The sequence below is a fragment of the Sander lucioperca genome, chromosome 5, assembly GCF_008315115.2.
Source record: "Sander lucioperca isolate FBNREF2018 chromosome 5, SLUC_FBN_1.2, whole genome shotgun sequence".
NCBI lineage: Eukaryota > Metazoa > Chordata > Actinopteri > Perciformes > Percidae > Sander > Sander lucioperca.
In genome coordinates, this window is record NC_050177.1 from 35,575,394 (window position 1) to 35,593,510 (window position 18,117).

At 41.5% G+C, this 18,117-nt stretch overlaps 1 protein-coding gene across 4 annotated transcripts in view; it reads left to right on the top strand.

Moving 5' to 3' along the window:
* Positions 1 to 18,117, top strand: part of LOC116038854 (alpha-2-macroglobulin) — a 38,460-nt gene that overhangs the window by 10,642 nt on the left and 9,701 nt on the right. Inside the window, exons 10-28 of one of the 4 annotated variants that reach the window (XM_031283531.2) lie at positions 449 to 558; positions 1,940 to 2,095; positions 2,379 to 2,615; positions 2,827 to 2,890; positions 4,836 to 4,981; positions 5,144 to 5,293; positions 5,726 to 5,815; positions 5,858 to 5,989; positions 6,326 to 6,412; positions 6,647 to 6,798; positions 7,460 to 7,685; positions 7,885 to 8,011; positions 9,054 to 9,175; positions 10,017 to 10,068; positions 10,716 to 10,799; positions 10,984 to 11,160; positions 12,183 to 12,264; positions 14,006 to 14,162; positions 15,172 to 15,246. In XM_031283531.2, coding sequence (XP_031139391.1) covers positions 449 to 558; positions 1,940 to 2,095; positions 2,379 to 2,615; positions 2,827 to 2,890; positions 4,836 to 4,981; positions 5,144 to 5,293; positions 5,726 to 5,815; positions 5,858 to 5,989; positions 6,326 to 6,412; positions 6,647 to 6,798; positions 7,460 to 7,685; positions 7,885 to 8,011; positions 9,054 to 9,175; positions 10,017 to 10,068; positions 10,716 to 10,799; positions 10,984 to 11,160; positions 12,183 to 12,264; positions 14,006 to 14,162; positions 15,172 to 15,246 — 2,426 coding nt within the window. Of the gene's footprint in view, positions 1 to 448; positions 559 to 1,939; positions 2,096 to 2,378; positions 2,616 to 2,826; positions 2,891 to 4,835; positions 4,982 to 5,143; positions 5,294 to 5,725; positions 5,990 to 6,325; positions 6,414 to 6,488; positions 6,610 to 6,646; positions 6,799 to 7,459; positions 7,686 to 7,884; positions 8,012 to 9,053; positions 9,176 to 10,016; positions 10,069 to 10,715; positions 10,800 to 10,983; positions 11,161 to 12,182; positions 12,265 to 14,005; positions 14,163 to 15,171; positions 15,247 to 18,117 lie in introns of all 4 variants that reach the window. The other 3 variants (XM_031283530.2, XM_031283529.2, XM_031283528.2) reach the window with 3 other exon arrangements.

Below are 18,117 nucleotides of genomic sequence, written 5' to 3' on the forward strand. Positions count from 1 at the left end.
GCATGATATGAGGAAAATATCCAATTGCGTTTATTTTGACTAACATTGCGATTGCGATATGATTCACGATGTTGGTGGGAACGATCATTCGTATATCATTATTTACATTTTCATTGACAAATATTAAAATTTAAAAAAATGAAAATGATTATAGTGGGATTTTTTGCGAAGATCTGTACAAAACAAAGATTTTTTTCTTTAGTCTGTAGAATACGATTTATAGGCTGGAATGTCTTTGTAGCACCACCGAACTTAATTTAGAGTGGTTTGACACATATTTGGCCTTTAACATATATTGCGCCCGCCCCTGCAATTTGGATATTGCAGTAGTCCATATTTCGATTTCGATTAAATTGCGATTAATTGTGCAGCCCTACCGGATACTGTTTATTGAGTAATCAGCACTAGTTCCTGATGAGCAGTGATCTGGGTGTTTACTACCATCTAGGGGTCATTCTTAAAGGCAGTGGACAGACCAGTTTCAGCAGTCAGATCAGAACTGTCACCTTTGAGGATGTACCTGCCGCATACAAGCCTGGCATCTCATTGGAGGGAAAGGTAATCCGTCTCATTAAATACCATTGGGAGCTTTAGCCCTCTGTCAGCACAGCACACAGATGAATATATTTTTTTTTATATCATGCTAGTGGCGAGGCTCGGATGTCAGTTGATCCACCACTTTGGTTTTGACTGAAATATCTCAACAAATATTAGGCATTCATGGTCCCCACAGGGTGAATTCCACAGCCACTAGTTTTTTTTTAACATTGCAGACTTCTATTTAAAACATTTCTTTTAACATTCTCAGAGTTTCCCGGATAACGTGACAATCCATACGTTTTAATTCTTTCAACTTTTTTGTTGAGACTTCGATGGCTCTACGAAACACATGAACCTTAGTCACGGAGAGGAAGTCAATCGGAAGAAAAATTCTGAGCTGTAGCGAAATCGGATTGCTTGGTCTCTGCAATTGGGTGAAAAAGCATAGAATTCATCCATCCACGCAATTTTAAGCTTGCCCATTAAATATGTTTCACCAAAATGCTCCTCAGACTTTTATCTACACAGGCTTGGGCTTTTTGTTTTATCGAAGAACCAGATATTTTCCACCCAACGTTATGCAGAATTCCTGTGTTTTTGGTGACGCCTAACATTATCTCTAGTGCCGCCAGCATATCAAAATTGGCACTTGTCCAAGTCCATGACAAGGAAGTTCAACAATTAGGGACAGATATCTATGAGATTTGCTGTAAATATTGCTAATCTCCAGGGGTTGATTTCTAATAATTTAACCTTTCTTTTAACCTTTCTGCTAGTGCAAACACCAGGTGATGATTTCCAGCAGTACACATGAAATATAAAAATCTAATGCGCAGATAACATAAAACACACATGATCACATTCTTGCTCACCAGAAGATGAACCCTTTAGGTTATGGAGACACAAGTAGCTTTCCTCTACCTACCTTTTAGGCCTACTGTGTATATATAGAGTAAGATATATCAAACCATAACAGATTGCCATGAATATTTCTGAAAACATGCATGCTCCCAGAGCCTTTAGCCTTAACCATTTTATGACCAGCACTGCAAAGTACTTTTTTTTAGTCCTACTGGAAAAGCTGGAGAGTGGCAAAATCATTTGGTAATTGAACGAATAACTTTTTAATATCTCATCTTTTTTATGATTTTAACATTTTTATTTTATTATTATTTTTAACCCCCCCCCCCCTTCACCACCTCCGTGAAAGACAAAATGTAAGACAAGATGAAATAATAGCCATAAAATTGAATACAATAAAATAACAAAATAAACCAAATAAAGAAATTATATAACACTGTAAGCACATTGCATACATCTATCCCCAGTACATGGCATCCTAATGTCTCATCTTAAAAGTGTGCTGTGGGTTAGCTTCTGCTTTCTGACTTTTTTGCAGGTCAAAGTGATCGGCCCAGACAACAAAGCTGTTGCCGATGAGGCCGTGTATCTGTTTGTCAGCGACTCTCAAAACTTAACGCTCACTACAGACATGGCAGGCATGGCTTCATTTTCTTTGGACACCGCCCTCTGGAAGGACACTGTGACTCTAAAGGTTGGTTACTGCTTCTTTTTTTTTTTCTTCAGAAGAATCAATTCAGTTCCTCCTATCAATAACCAGTTCAGTATTTATCAATGATACAATCCATGCCTAATTAAGGAAACTTTCCACCATATGGATTATGTTAGAGGTGAACAACACAGACCTTAATTTTTATTAAATTAATCTATTTTTTCAAATTGGTTTCATGTCAGTTCATAGATAATAATTAGAGGTTGATAAGTGATGGCTGTTGAGTGAAAATGTGACCTTTGACCTGTGGTTGTTGTGTCAACAGGCGAGGTCTAGAAAGACGGTGGAGAATGAGCCATATGTGCACAATATGCGTCGACCAGAGTACAGGTCGGCCTACCACAGAGTGGCAGCATTTTACTCCAAGAGCAGCAGTTTTTTGAAGCTCATGCAGGGGAGCGGGATGCTCTCCTGTGACAAAGATGCCACCGTGCGTGCTCAGTACATCATCCAGGGGGAGGAGCTAAAGAAAGGCCAGGAAGTGCTCGAATTCTTTTACCTGGTAAGACTACTGTGATGGGTAATGAACTTCTGTCAGTATTACATCCATCTTGTTTAAAAATCACTTAGATCACACATCTATGTTAAAGTTGAACTGTAATTAAACCACTCCATTGTCTCAGTCTCTAAAAGTGTTTTTTGTTGTTGCAGAAACTCACTCACAAACACTGAAAAACTTTTAATGTATTTGCCTGTGTTATGTTTCAATGTAGGTGATGACCAGAGGTGGAATTGTGCAACACGGTCGTGTCCCAGTGGCTGTTAAAGCTGGAACTGGTACAAACTAATGTTACATAAACTAAGACAGCCATCTTAAAGGGCAAAGTCTGGTGATGATCTGCATTTCCCTTATTGTCAGCAAATCCCATGAAAAGATCACAACCTACAATAAACCAAGAAGGTAGCAGGCAGCTGTTCTAAGTGAAAAAGCTCAGATAAACTCACACACTAGCTGGTGAATATAGTCAAGTCAAGTAGAACTTTATTTGTCCCCAAAGGGGCAATTGGTTTCGCAGCAATGACAAGTACACAAGATCAATACAAATACAACAATAAATAGCAAAAATGTAAGAACAAAAAACAAAAATAATTTAAACAAATGTAATACTTAACCCTGCTGTTGTCCTCGGGTCAAATTTGACGCATTTTCAAAAGGTTTCTATATCATAAATTTGAGTTTCTTTCAACCAGATTGTAAAAAAAACAACAACGTGGATGGTTTCATACAACTAGTAAAGTAAATTATCAGTTCACTACTTTCATTGAATTTGGGTGTTGTATCATCGGGGGTGGGGGGGGAAGCGACAAAAGTGTCGGAAAAGACGACCAAAACGTTGACCAAAAAGTTTTTTCATTTATTTATTCATAAATTTTGACCCAGAAAAACAAAAAGTTGCTTTTTGGTCAATGGGAAGACAACACAAGGGTTAATTCAAATTTAAAAAACACATGTTGGTCACGCGTGGTTGTGGTCAAGCTGATATTACCTTATCCTATATAAGTTTAGCAGTGAGATAGCTGAAGGTATGAATGAGTGTATCTGTTGGTTTTGACTAGCGGGTATTTGAAAAAATGACTCGATAAAAGATCTATAAAACAAAGTCATCAGAGACCTGTCAACCTCAAACTTAGCCAGCTTCCTCAGACAGAAGGCGACCAATTATAGTGCCCAAGTACTTATACGTTTCAACTGTTTCTACATCCTGACCATTAACTGTGGTGTTGTCAGGGTTGAAATTGTGACGTCTAAAATCTATACACATATCCTTGGTCTTTCTCACATTTAGTTACAAAAAGGCTTCTTGATACCATCTAAAAAAATTATCTGTGACAGGACCATGGGACATTTCCTCATCCTTCAGCAGACTCACAATAACAGTATATAGTATATAGTGAAATGTTTAGCGGTTAAGAGCCAGATATTTCCCTCAGGAAATGGGTAAATATGCAACTGTTTGCGAATAAGTTTGCCATATTAACTGAAAAGGTGATATTATGTCAGTGTTTTCATTTCATTTCCACTGCCCCCAACTGGCCAAAAAAAATCTGTCAATGCAGGTCAAAAGATTGATGTTTTCAGAAGAAATGAATGGGCTTATGGTTGAGAGACACATAATGGCAGGAAAACCAGGAAATTATTGAGAGATGGACTAACAACCCCCTTTTGTTGATGAGGAGAAATGTTATACAATCTCTATTCAAAAATATATTTTTTTGGGCTGTGCTGAACTTTGAAAAGGAAGAGATTTTGTTACAAATGTCTGTTACCGCACTAAAACGTTGTCTTTAGTTTGTAATACATTTTGTTAAAACATTTTATCTTAAAGTACAGTGGAAATTCAGGTTTTTAATCGGGTTCATATAGGGTCAGGTCTGAATTTTTTTAATTTTTTTTTTTAGGCACCTACCTTATCACATCTATGTCCCCTGTTTGTTGCGTTGTTCCCTTCTTTCCCCCTTTTCCTGTTCATCTTTTTCATATGCAAAGTAGATAAATTGCTAGGTCAGCTTCAGGTAAACCTACGTAGCTACATTAGCTTCAGGCTAACCTAGCAGATTATTATGTTCCAATGTGCAGTGAAGACGATTGTATAGACAAAACACAAATATCTGATTTAATATTAGCAAAATGGGTAAGTATATTATTTGTCTTTGATGTATTTTGATTGTTTCATACGGTCATATAACACATTTCCTTGTCTCTCTGCATTTCATGCCTCAGTCAACAAAGGAGAGTTGTCCGTATCACTCCATCACGTTACAAACCTGGCACCATTTGCCCAAGTGATAGTTTACACTGTGATGCCCAGCGGAGAGGCTGTGGCCGATAGCGAGGACTTCCCCATTCAGCTCTGCCTTAATAACAAGGTACCACCTATTACCACCTAATTACGTTCATAACGTAAAGCTACAATAAATGAGTCTTCAAAGCAATTTTGATATGCAATGAAATAAGCGTTTTAGATTATTTCAATTCTGTACTTGTGACCTGACATCTTCTGACTCTCTACCTTGGTGTCTCCTGTGCAGGTGTCTCTGAAGTTCTCCTCTCTCCAGGAGCTTCCAGCGGAGAAGACCACGCTCAGTCTGCAGGCTCACCCAGGCTCCATGTGCTCCATCAGGGCCATCGACCAGAGCGTCCTCCTGCTGCAGCCAGAGCAGGAACTCACTGTTGACTATGTACGGCACAATCCTCTGCGCTAGTTTGACCTGTGTTAGCATCTGTATCTTTACCAGCACTTAAAACATGGTGTTTTTATTTTAAAAGCATGCAGCATGCCTTGATTTTAGAGAAGAGAAAAGTGGAAATAGTAGTATTTAATTCTAAAATCTACAAATTATAGTGTGGTCTGGTAGTAAAGCCTCTCAAACTGCGTTTGAACTACTTCAAGTCATAATAATCAAATATTACAGTATTTAGTACTCATCTTTTCAGTCAGTCAATCTGAGTTACTGCAGGTCTTTTTTTTTTAATTTTAAAGATTTTGTTATATATATTTTTTAATTAAGACGTGAATTATTTATTTAAGACCCCTATTTTGGACTTGCCCGTACCTGCTGCCTATACTGATGACTTACTAGGCTAATGTACATGTGTGTGTTCTTGCGCAGGTGTACAGCCAGCTGCCTTTACAGAAGCTGTCAGGTTACAGCTACGAGGTTGAAGACTTTGAGCCATATCCCTGCTTCCCTGTGCCAATGCCAGAGCCAGAGCCTGAACCAGAGCTTGAACCAGAGCTTGAACCAGAGCCTGAACCAGAGCCTGAACCAGAACAAGGGATTGCAGTCGACGATGTGGATCTGACTAGTCGAGCCAAGCGCTCAGGCTACTTTGAACCGCCCAGTCAGAAGAGTGATGTCTACAGCATCTTTAAAGTAGATAATTGGTCATTTTCATTGGCTTTAAAGAATAGGCTACAAGAGAAATTGACATTGATCGTACAAAATCTATTCAGTTTTTATATGCAATTCATTTACATCTATTTTTGTCTATATCTACGTGTATCTGGGTCAACATATAATTGTCTTTAATTTGTGTTTCATTCTCTGTGATACTCAGGAGTAACCAAATCACTATCTCTTATTTTGTTTTATTATCTCTCTCTTTCTCTCTCTCTCTCTCTCTCGCTCTCGCTCTCGCTCTCGCTCTCGCTCTCTCTCTCTCTCGCTCTCTCTCTCTCTCGCTCTCTCTCTCTCTCTCTCCTTTTTTAGAAAATAGGAATCAAAATTGTGACCAACTCTGATGTGAAAAAGCCTTATAACTGCCATGAAAGGAGATATAACTTAGTTTACTATGATGGTATGTGTTATAGTTTTCTACTGTTATTTTCCATTACCCAAGAACAAGAAATATAATTTACTGTAAACTTTTAAGTGCCTGATGGAATAAGGGGAGAAAAAGGATTGATTGGACATTCTCCAGAGGCTGGAATGACCAAGGAGACCATTAGAACATACTTCCCTGAGACCTGGATCTGGGAGCAGGTTTCCATTGGGTAAGTTTAGTTGTGTCATCTTTTTTTATTTTTTTTATATGCTGTGTTCCTAGACGCCGTAGTTCCCATGGCCTTCAACATGATGCCGCAGAGTTTAGGTGCTGTGCTGGGCGGTAAAGAGGAGGAGAAGAAGGAGACTGTCAGGACATTCTTTCCTGAAACTTGGATCTGGGACCTAGTTCCTGTGGGGTAATAATCATATATCATATGAAAAGGATCAAAACATTGTAAATTGTTCTTATTTTCAGACGTGTGCATTTTGTACACTTTTTAGTTTATGACCGAATACCTGTAAAACTACATTTCCATCAACCTCAGGTATACTTTGTGTGTATGGCTAATTAGCTGTTAGGTTTGTACAGAAATTCATGGTTCCCAGACAAAGCATCCTAATGACTTTGGTGATATTCTGACTTTTCCTTTTAACGCCAGAATTGAGGTTAACATTTGTGCTTTTGACTGAATATCTCAGCATGCTAACATGTTAAACTATGATTGTGACCATGGTAAATGTTACTGTATACCTGCTTAACATTAGCAACTTAGCGTTGACATTGTGAGCATGTTAGCATGCGGATGTTAGCATTTACCTCTATGCACCTCACAGAGCTTGCGTGGCTGTAGACTCTTTGGGTGCAGCAACAAAGTTTATTTCCACCACCGAAGACAGTTTTGAAATATAATAAGCACTCAAACTCCCCAGAGGATGTAAAGTCAAATACACAATATATCTCATTATGTACTAATGCAGATTGTCATGAAATTTGCTGAGCATATTCCTGTTTTGACTCGTAAATCTTTTAGGGCAACTCCACTTTTTCATTTTACTGTTGCTTGTATGTTTGTATAGAGACAGTGGGTCAGTGAATGTGGAGAAGACAGTCCCTGACACCATCACTAAGTGGGCAGCTGGAGCTTTCTGTGTCTCCCCTGTGGGCTTCGGCGTGTCGGCCAACACTGGTCTGACTGCCTTCCAGCCGTTCTTTGTTAGTCTCACCTTGCCCTACTCTGTCATCCGAGGGGAGGTGTTTACTCTCAAAGCCACTGTCTTCAACTATCTCTCCAAGTGTATTATGGTAAATATTTAAATCGTACAGATGGAATTTATTTCAATGGATTCACAAGTATGATGATGTAGTCTGTGGGTATGATAATTAGAGACACTGATGAAGTTACAATTTAACTTGTATCTCTTTGCATAAGTATGTCTTGTATGTTTTTTTTAATATATTTTTATTTCTGAAACTGAGTGTTTGTCTTTTTTTCTGTCTGCAGGTAAATATTGCACTGGCTGATTCAGACCAGTACACCTTCAGAAACTGTGATGGCTGCCAGTACAGTGTGTGTCTGTGCGGAGAGGAGAGCAGGACCTTCTCATGGATTGTAACTCCAACTGCATTAGGTATGACTAATAGATGGCTGACATGAAAACTTGGTTTCAAATCAGAAGTATTTCTTTGCAACATTAAATATGTATGACTAAATGAGCAACACTCAAAGTAAAAAAAAAAAACCTCCTTATTTATTGTGAATTTCATTTACTAAATCCTGTGCATCACCTTTGTCCAAGTCAGCTCCGCCCACTTCAATCCAGAGAGAAAACCACAGGAAAAAAAATGCATACAGAAATCTCTCATGTGAAATAAGCAAAGTTTCATGTGTCATTCCAAAATTGATTGAATACCATTTCAAAAAGTGTCAACCCGTCCCAGCTCTGCTCTCCCTGCCTCGTCATTATGACAAAAAATAGTGACTGTTATTAATGTCGCTACCAATATGCAATCTTCACATCTTTAATTTAATTAAATACTGATGATGTGTGTTCCATCCGATGCCAAACGTACACTTTTAGTGACAAAGAGGAGACAGAACAAGCTAATTAATCTGTACTAAGGGCCCTGACAGGTGTTGCGTCTGCACTGCTGGAAGCAAAGACAGAGGGCTGTTGTTGTACCGCTGCCTGGCCTGAAAGCAGAGGAATTCTATCAGCCTCCATCAGCAGGGATGGAGACGAGGCTCTGATGAATGTCAAGTTGCGCTCCTCTAACTCCCCCTTAGAGGAATGCTGACAATCACTTGTACTAACAAGTCAGGTAGTATCACTGACGAAACACTCAGAAACCTCTCCCTCGAGGGGTGATCTGTACTTGTCCTCTGTGTGAAGGATTGTGGGCTGTGGAGAAAATAAGGGAGGGGGTGTGAGATAGAGCGCCATAATAAGGCAACAAATGGGGATTAATGAGGGCGAATAAGCTAGGAAACAGGGGGAGGAAGGAAAACATAGACGGGAGGGATGGAGGAACAGGGAGGATAATGAGTTGGATTGAAAAAAGGAGACGAGAAGCTGTTTTGCCTCCGTACACAAAATGTGACAGTGTGACAGGGAGCGCTAATCAATACAGCTATGTTTTCAAAATAAGACGGGTGTATGTGTGTGCACACAGGTCAGGTGAATCTGAAGGTCAGCGCAGAGGCCCTGAAGACTGACATTCTGTGTGGCAACGAGGTGGCCACCGTCCCCGACATGGGCCGAATCGACACAGTGGTCCGCACCCTGCTGGTGGAGGTCAGTGACTGTCAAATGCAACACAAAACAGCAGAACGCCTCAGTCTGAGTACTAATAAAGACATATATACTTGTTTTTTCTATGAAAGTAACCTCTAAAATACAGTCAACACCCTCATGGTGAATGAAATGGTGTATCTCCTGTTATTTTATTTTAGTTTTTTGCAGTCTTTATGTTCTACTAAAAGTCGAGTTATAGTAAAAAAAAAAAAACTGTTCTATATCGGAGGAAAAAGTGACCACATACTGACAAAAGAAGAATCGGAATAAATCATTGTCTTCCATGGGCACAATGTGACAAAATGTGAGAAAAAAGAACTTGCAGACAAGTACGTAATGTCAGGAATTTGTTTATGAAACAACACAAATATATCGCCCCGTTATTATCAGTTGACTGACTTGGTTGTGGCACGTCCTTTTAATGAATAATGCAGTCAGTTATCTTTATACCCCGTTTGTGTCACAGAGCCCATTTTTCCTACTGAAGACGTAGCTTAAATAGTTTGTTGTTAAAAGAGACCCTTCCTTTAAAAAAAACACTGTAGATTTTACGTTACTCAAGACAGGACGTTATAGTGCATTTGTTGGGGACTATTAATTTAGATTTGGTGTTCTAATGAGCATTTGGGGCAGCGGGACGGTGTATGTAAGATTGAGTTAAAATAAAATGGTGTCCATGGTTTTAAATGAACACCCAGTGCGGTGTGGTTCCTTGATATTTCAAATAGTTGAGACAGTGGTTCAAACAATGGAGCTCTATCAGACTTTAGATACACACACAATACTTGTTACGTTGCCTGCTGATGTAATCAATATCATTCTCTTTGTCTCTCTCCACAAGGCTGAAGGAACACCACAGATGGTCAGTCATAACGCTCTCCTCTGTCCTGCAGGTAAGCGCTCACAAACGACCCGTCTATCAGCGTCTGTTATCTGGATGCCTCAGGCTTAACAGCCATCTTGATCCTCTCATTCAGAACTAAATCCGTCATTCTGTCATGGAGCCCTGTTTCAGGGTCAGAGGTTGAAGTTCTCACAGTTCACTGTGGGGGTGATTGATTGGCCGTTTACTAATTGTTCAGAAGCATTTGTGTTTGTCAGATTGGAGATGAGTACTGTACAGAAATGTATGAAATGGAACGGATGGAATTTGGTATACACTGACTCATTGCAACGTTAGTGTTCAAATGAAATCACACATCACTGACACATGTAACAAAGCCAGCAGACCTGAAACCGAGGGGAACAGCTAGCCCGGTTGTGTCTTCTGAAGCTCACTTATTATTATTGAGTGTTTTAAGTAAACAAAAAGCCAAAGTGAAAAAATGCCAACCTGTGGTTTTATAGGGGGTTATATGCTAAGCTAACCAGCAATAAGTAAGTTTCATATTATCGTACATGAGCAAGGTATCGATTTTCTTACCTAACTCTCGGCAAGAAAGTAAATAAGCGCATATCCCAAAATGTGAAATTGTTCCTTTTAAGCTCTCTCCTTTGTGTATCATTTATGTGTTCTTTTTTCTGGTCTTTGTGTTGCCAGAGGGGCCTGTGGAGAAGAAAATCTCCCTTCTGATGCCCGAGATGTTTGTGGCTGGATCGGCCAGGGCCTCTGTCTCTGTACTGGGTTGGTGACACTATTTCTCAGTCATTTCTTTAGTCCAGCTGTCAAGACTCATCATTTGCATGCGATGGGCCAGCTAACACTACAGTATCTACTGTATGTTAACCTTCCAACCTGCTAAGAATAAAAAGTTGTCGGGGTGTATAATTTTGGAGTCTACCTTATCTTCCTCCTGTTGCTTCTGCAGGTGACCTGATGGGCCGGGCCATGAAGAATCTGGACAAGCTCCTGGCCATGCCGTACGGCTGCGGGGAACAGAACATGGTGCTGTTTGCGCCAAACATCTTCATACTCAACTACCTGAATAGCACGGCGCAGCTGACCAAGGATATTCAGGACAAGGCAACGCGATTCCTGGAGAGCGGTAAGTTGTTCAGTACCATCTGTGACGGCACCGTGAATGTGGAAAAGAAATGTTGAATGGAGCTGTGAGAATGCTTACTCTCTTGACAGACACTGGGCGATTATTCCAGTCTGCATATATCCTCCATCGGTTCCCAAAATGTTTTTCAGTTGTCCCCTATAGGAAATAATGCCTCTTTATCTGTTGGCATTAGTCTGGCCTAAACCAGTTGAGGGTTAAAGAAATAATGAATGTCCCCTTCAAATAAATGAGGAGGCTGGCTGTGTTCAGACATGGGAACATGGCTCAAGGCTTTGCATTGGCCAATCAAATACATGCTATTAGGGCTGGGCGATATGATGATGTCAAAATGTCTCTTTTGTATTTATTTTGCTATATATTTCTATTGCAATGTCGAAAAATCAGCAGCCAAACTGCATTTGGACGACTCTTTACATTTTGATCCTTGCACGGTATGTTACTTTGCACTGAAGTTCTTAATAAAATGAGCAAAAATACTCTGTGCTTTCCATTTGTCAAGTATTTAATTCACACAGGAGAATACAAAAGTATGCTTTATCATGTAGTTATTTCATTTAGACTATTTATTGAATTACCTGATATTGTGATATATCGTTTTCAAGATATGAAATGACCTATATTGGGAGAGAAGATTTTGGCCATATGGCCCAGCCCTACATGGAATAGCACATTCTTGGTAGATCACTATGTAAAATGAAAAATGCCATTTTTTCAGAGTTTTATCTCACAATCACCTAGATGAGGGTCGCAGTGCTAACTTTCTAAAGTTGTAAAATCTTGCCTCATAGTATTATAAGTTGCCGTGCATGGTTCTGACATCTGGTAAACCTTCAGTCTTTTGGATCTATTATTTAAACCGCCTTCCGGGATTGTATCATCACTCACCGGCATTTGTGAAACAACAGGCCCTCACCAGCTCTGACTGACTGTCTGTCTGTCAGTCTGTCAAGGGGCTTTTTTTGTAAATTTGATGGTTTTGTTCATGTCTGTGTGTGTTGTAGGATATCAGAGGGAGCTTACGTACAAGCATGATGACGGTTCCTACAGTGCTTTTGGGAAGAGTGATGAGTCTGGAAACACCTGGTCAGTAACATAACTAGCAGATGCTGCTTAGGATACAGATAATGATGTTGTGTAATAGCCATGACATTTTCTATGAACATGCATATGGGAACTGGTCACAAATAAACAAAATAAACTGTCATATTTTAGCTAAAATAAGAAACATAATTTGAGCCATATTGTAATTTTTTAGTAATGATGATGCACATTTTATACATTAACACACGTTTTTTAAATTAGAAGAGGCATTTTTATATGAATTATTTATGAGTGTTATTTAAAAAAATAATAGTTATTCTATTATATTTCACATATGGAATTATTAATAATGCATTTTAGTTTCATAAAAAGCCCAAATACTAAAAATGAGATGTATAAATATTCTGTAAACTGAGGAGGAACCAGAAATCCCACCCACTGTCTGTTCACTTTACTTTCACACCTGTCACTGAAACTTGATGGTGTGTGTTTTAGAAAACAGAAGTACCAAAATAATCTGAATAATAGAATATGTTCATTTCTATAACTCATTATATATTGCAGTTGCATCAGTGGTAATCGAACACTTAAAAACATTTATCTTGAGCTTTGCTGTTTAAACTGTGAATATTTCAGCTCAAATCTCACACTTCATTTGATGAAAGACATGCAGACACAGTGGGAGGTATATACACACACACACACACACACACACACACACACACACACACACACACACACACACACACACACGCACAGTGTGTCCTTTCTAGTTTTTGGCACCAGCAAGCATCCTAATAATTTACTTTATGGGGAACCTGCCAGAAAATATTAATATTTGCATTTAATGGGCTTAAAGCACAGTGCCTCAGGGGATTTAACAAACCCTTTGCTGTTTGAAAGGGTGCTGGGCAGTTTGGCAGTTGGTGAGTGTGTGCGTGGGTGTGTGTTTGTGGTTAGGAGAAACTAGGGCTCTCAAGTGTTGAATTACATTATAATTCCAACAGGAGATTGGATTAGTCCAAAATCCCAGGACTCTCAAACAAGGACTCACTAAAGTGTGAGCAAATATATAGATTTCTTTATTAAAAGCCACACTAATCAATGTTTTATATGAAGAATGGCATAAAAGGCTATGTGTAATGTGACAGGTGTTGATTGCAGTGATGAAGTGTATTTTGAACTTAATTTACGTGGTGGCAAAACACGACTCAAGATGATTGCTACAGTAGCTCTTTGTCTGCTGGGTGTGTAAATGAATGATTGTTTGCTTAACACGTTGAACTCTATAAGGTAATATGTCAATGTTGTGTTTACAGCTTTTTCTGCTGCCCCCAAGTGGCCAAAATGAATGAATGCTTATTTTTGTGCACCTTAAAGTATGAATACTGTAAAGAGTCAAGCAGTGTTGACCCATGCTGTACATACTGATTATAGTGCAATGCAATATGTGTATATAATGTAAAATGTCTATAACTGACTTCCTTTAGAAGCATTGCATCTGAATTATGATCCAAATATATGAAATGTGTGTGTTTAACTTTGCTGCGTCTGTCAGCTCCAGCTGTTTTTATTCTGCGAGGCTCTGCGGCGCAGATTATTGTTTAGTTGTGGATGCAGCTCTGGCCCAGCGCTCTGTGTTAGTGTGAGACAGGAGGCTGTTATGTAATTGTCCTGAAGCTGGGTTCATTTTGGGGTTACCAACACAGGCGCACAGGGTTAGATTTGTTTTCTGAAAAAAAAAAAAAAACCTTATGTGCATTTTCTGTATTTGAACTTCCAGGCTCACCGCTTTTGTGATGAAGTCCTTTGGCGGAGCGAGACCATACATCTTTGTGCATGACAAGCACATTAAAGATGCCAGGATGTGGCTGTCCAGAAACCAGCAGACTGACGGTTGCATCAGATCTGTGGGGAAACTCTTCCACAATGGCATGAAGGTGATGACGTCAGTTTGAACATTTTAGATGTTTCACATCATCTGTTTTTGGTCGTTTAGTATTTTCCTATAAGACAAAACCACAGAATTGGCTCAATGTGAGGAGCAATTTGCATAATTTCGGAGAGCTGTGAGTGTGTGCAGAGACCCGCGATGGCCCCGGGCCTGCAGGCAAGCAGCACACACACACACACACACACACACACACACACACACACACACACACACACACACACACACACACACACACACACACACACACACACACACACACAGCAGAGAAAATATCCCTAACAAATTATTGTGAGCCAGTCCCCATTAAAGTACAGTACAAGCCGACTAATGGCAAAAAGCCATGACACCTGTGTGTCTGAGGCAGGTACGTGTAGTTGTTATAGATAAAAGTAAGTACTGTGGACTAATATTTGTAATCTGTAAAACACTGTGTGATAAGCAAGAAGCCAAGGACGGTCTAAAGCGATTCCTTTTATGTAAAATTATAGTTTCAGACAACTTCTCCTTGTTGTTTTAAAAAGTGGCAATCTCACATACTGGGGTATGGCTGCCAAATAAGGCTACGTATATGACTTGTATGTGCTTAGCTCAGGCTTAGTTTGTCTACAGTAAGTAGAGAGTCGATAGGTGTGTTTCATCATGGTGCTTACTTTCTTAGACAAGGAAAGAGACAAACTGAAGTGTGCACAGTTTTAAATTTAATCAAGAGCTTAATGGCCAATTGCTGTGCAGGTGTAATAAAGCAGCAATGCTTTCAATCAGCATTAACTGAATCAATTTTGCCACAAAGTGAAAAAAAACATTCACATTTAGGACATCATAAACTAAAACTACAACGAAAATATGCAATGAAAAATATTATTTTAAATTGAAACTAAATTTAAAAAAAAAAGGATATCCTTTTAAGAAAAACTAAACTGAATTGAATCTAGTGGCGCTGACATGAAGTAAAGCTATATGTGTGACAGAGATTGTTTCCGCTCTGTTTTCAACAGGGAGGAGTGAGTGACGACGTGTCCCTGACAGCCTACATCACCGCTGCCCTGCTGGAGCTGGACACCAACACCACGGTGAGTCTGACGGCGCTCTCCTCCGTCTCACTGTCAACTGAACGCCTCGCATTGCTGCAGCTGGGAGATGTTCACCTGTTGAACTCATTGGGTCATTTTAAATGTTTATCAAGGTTAACTTTTTATATCCTCGGAAACCAACGCTGGTAGATTTCCTGTCGTGTTTGATGCTTTAAATTTTCTGCAACCAGGATACTTTATTTATGTTTCAGATTGCATCATTTAATAGAAATTCTTATTGTTAGACAGGCGGTCCGAGCATGGCCTACAAATGAACTTGGCCATCCAAAGATTGTAGAAAGAAAGGAACCACAGTCACCTGTGAGAGCTGTTAGAGAGAATTAACACTAAGCACCCTGATAAATATTGAGCTGAGGTAATCGCTTGTTATCTCTCACTACTGCCTTTCAGAGATGTCGGCCTGTGTTCCTTTGTTGTCTCTTCAGCTTTTAATAGTCTGTCTTGGGGGCTACATTTGTCCGTAGCAATTACTAAAAAAGTTCCCTTGCAAACAACATTAAAGCAACTCTCATTTTTAAAAGCCTGCAGAGAAATCAGTTCATTAATTGTTTCACTTCTTAGCAGGGCTTTTAAATGAATGTTTTTATTTATTTATTTTTAGCACCAGCCAACATGGCTAGTATATTTTTAAAGTTACCCATCCATCCATCCATCTTCTTCCGCTTATCCGGTAACGGGTCGCGGGGGTAGCAGCTCCAGCAGGGGACCCCAAACTTCCCTTTCCCGAGCCACATTAACCAGCTCCGACTGGGGGATCCCGAGGCGTTCCCAGGCCAGGTTGGAGATATAATCCCTCCACCTAGTCCTGGGTCTTCCCCGAGGCCTCCTCCCAGCTGGACGTGCCTGGAAAACCTCCCTAGGGAGGCGCCCAGGGGGCATCCTTACCAGATGCCCGAACCACCTCAACTGGCTCCTTTCGACGCGATGGAGCAGCAGCTCTACTCCGAGCTCCTCACGGATGACTGAGCTTCTCACCCTATCTCTAAGGGAGACGCCAGCCACCCTCCTGAGGAAACCCATTTCGCCCGCTTGTACCCTGGATCTCGTTCTTTCGGTCATGACCCAGCCTTCATGACCATAGGTGAGGGTAGGAACGAAAACTGACCGGTAGATTGAGAGCTTTGCCTTCTGGCTCAGCTCTCTTTTCGTCACAACGGTGCGATAAATTGAGTGTAATACCGCACCCGCTGCGCCGATTCTCCGACCAATCTCCCGCTCCATTGTTCCCTCACTCGCGAACAAGACTCCAAGGTACTTGAACTCCTTCACTTGGGGTAAAGACTCATTCCCTACCTGGAGAAGGCACTCCATCGGTTTCCTGCTGAGAACCATGGCCTCAGATTTAGAGGTGCTGATCCTCATCCCAGCCGCTTCACACTCGGCTGCGAACCGATCCAGTGAGTGCTGAAGGTCACAGGCCGACGATGCCATCAGGACCACATCATCTGCAAAAAGCAGCGATGAGATCCCCAGCTCACCAAACTGCAACCCCTCTCCACCCCGACTACGCCTCGATATCCTGTCCATAAATACTACAAACAGGATTGGTGACAAAGCGCAGCCCTGGCGGAGGCCAACTCTCACCTGAAACGAGTCCGACTTACTGCCGAGAACCCGGACACAGCTCTCGCTTTGGTCGTACAGAGATTGGATGGCCCTGAGAAGGGACCCCCTCACCCCGTACTCCCGCAGCACCTCCCACAGTGTCTCCCGGGGGACCCGGTCATACGCCTTCTCCAGATCCACAAAGCACATGTAGACCGGTTGGGCATACTCCCAGGCTCCCTCCAGGATCCTTGCGAGAGTAAAGATCTGGTCCGTTGTTCCACGACCAGGACGGAATCCGCATCGTTCCTCTTCAACCTGAGGTTCGACTATCGACCGAACCCTCCTTTCCAGCACCTTGGAGTAGACTTTACCTGGGAGGCTGAGAAGTGTGATACCCCTGTAATTGGCACACACCCTCTGGTCCCCCTTTTTAAAAAGGGGAACCACCACCCCGGTCTGCCACTCCTTAGGCACCGTCCCCGACTTCCACGCAATGTTGAAGAGGCGTGTCAACCAAGACAACCCCTCCACACCCAGAGCTTTAAGCATTTCTGGACGGATCTCATCAATCCCTGGGGCTTTGCCACTGTGGAGTTGTTTAACTACCTCAGCAACTTCCACCAGGGAAATTGACGACAATCCCCCATCATCCTCCAGCTCTGCCTCTACCATAGAGGGCGTATTAGTCGGATTTAGGAGTTCCTCAAAGTGCTCCTTCCACCGCCCTATTACCTACTCAGTTGAGGTCAGCAGCGTCCCATCCTTACTGTACACAGCTTGGATGGTTCCCCGCTTCCCCCTCCTGAGGTGGCGAACGGTTTTCCAGAAGCACCTTGGTGCCGACCGAAAGTCCTTCTCCATGTCTTCTCCGAACTTCTCCCACACCCGCTGCTTTGCCTCTTTCACGGCAGAGGCTGCAGCCCTTCGGGCCCTTCGGTACCTTGCAACTGCCTCCGGAGTCCCCTGGGATAACATATCCCAGAAAGACTCCTTCTTCAGTCGGACGGCTTCCCTGACCACCGGTGTCCACCACGGTGTTCGTGGGTTGCCGCCCCTTGAGGCACCTAAGACCCTAAGACCACAGCTCCCCGCCGCAGCTTCAGCAATGGAAACTTTGAACATTGTCCACTCGGGTTCAATGCCCCCAGCCTCCACAGGGATGCACGAAAAGCTCCGCCGGAGGTGTGAGTTGAAAGTCTGTCGGACAGGGGCCTCCTCCAGACGTTCCCAGTTCACCCGCACTACCCGTTTGGGTTTACCAGGTCTGTCCAGAGTCTTCCCCCACCCTCTGACCCAACTCAC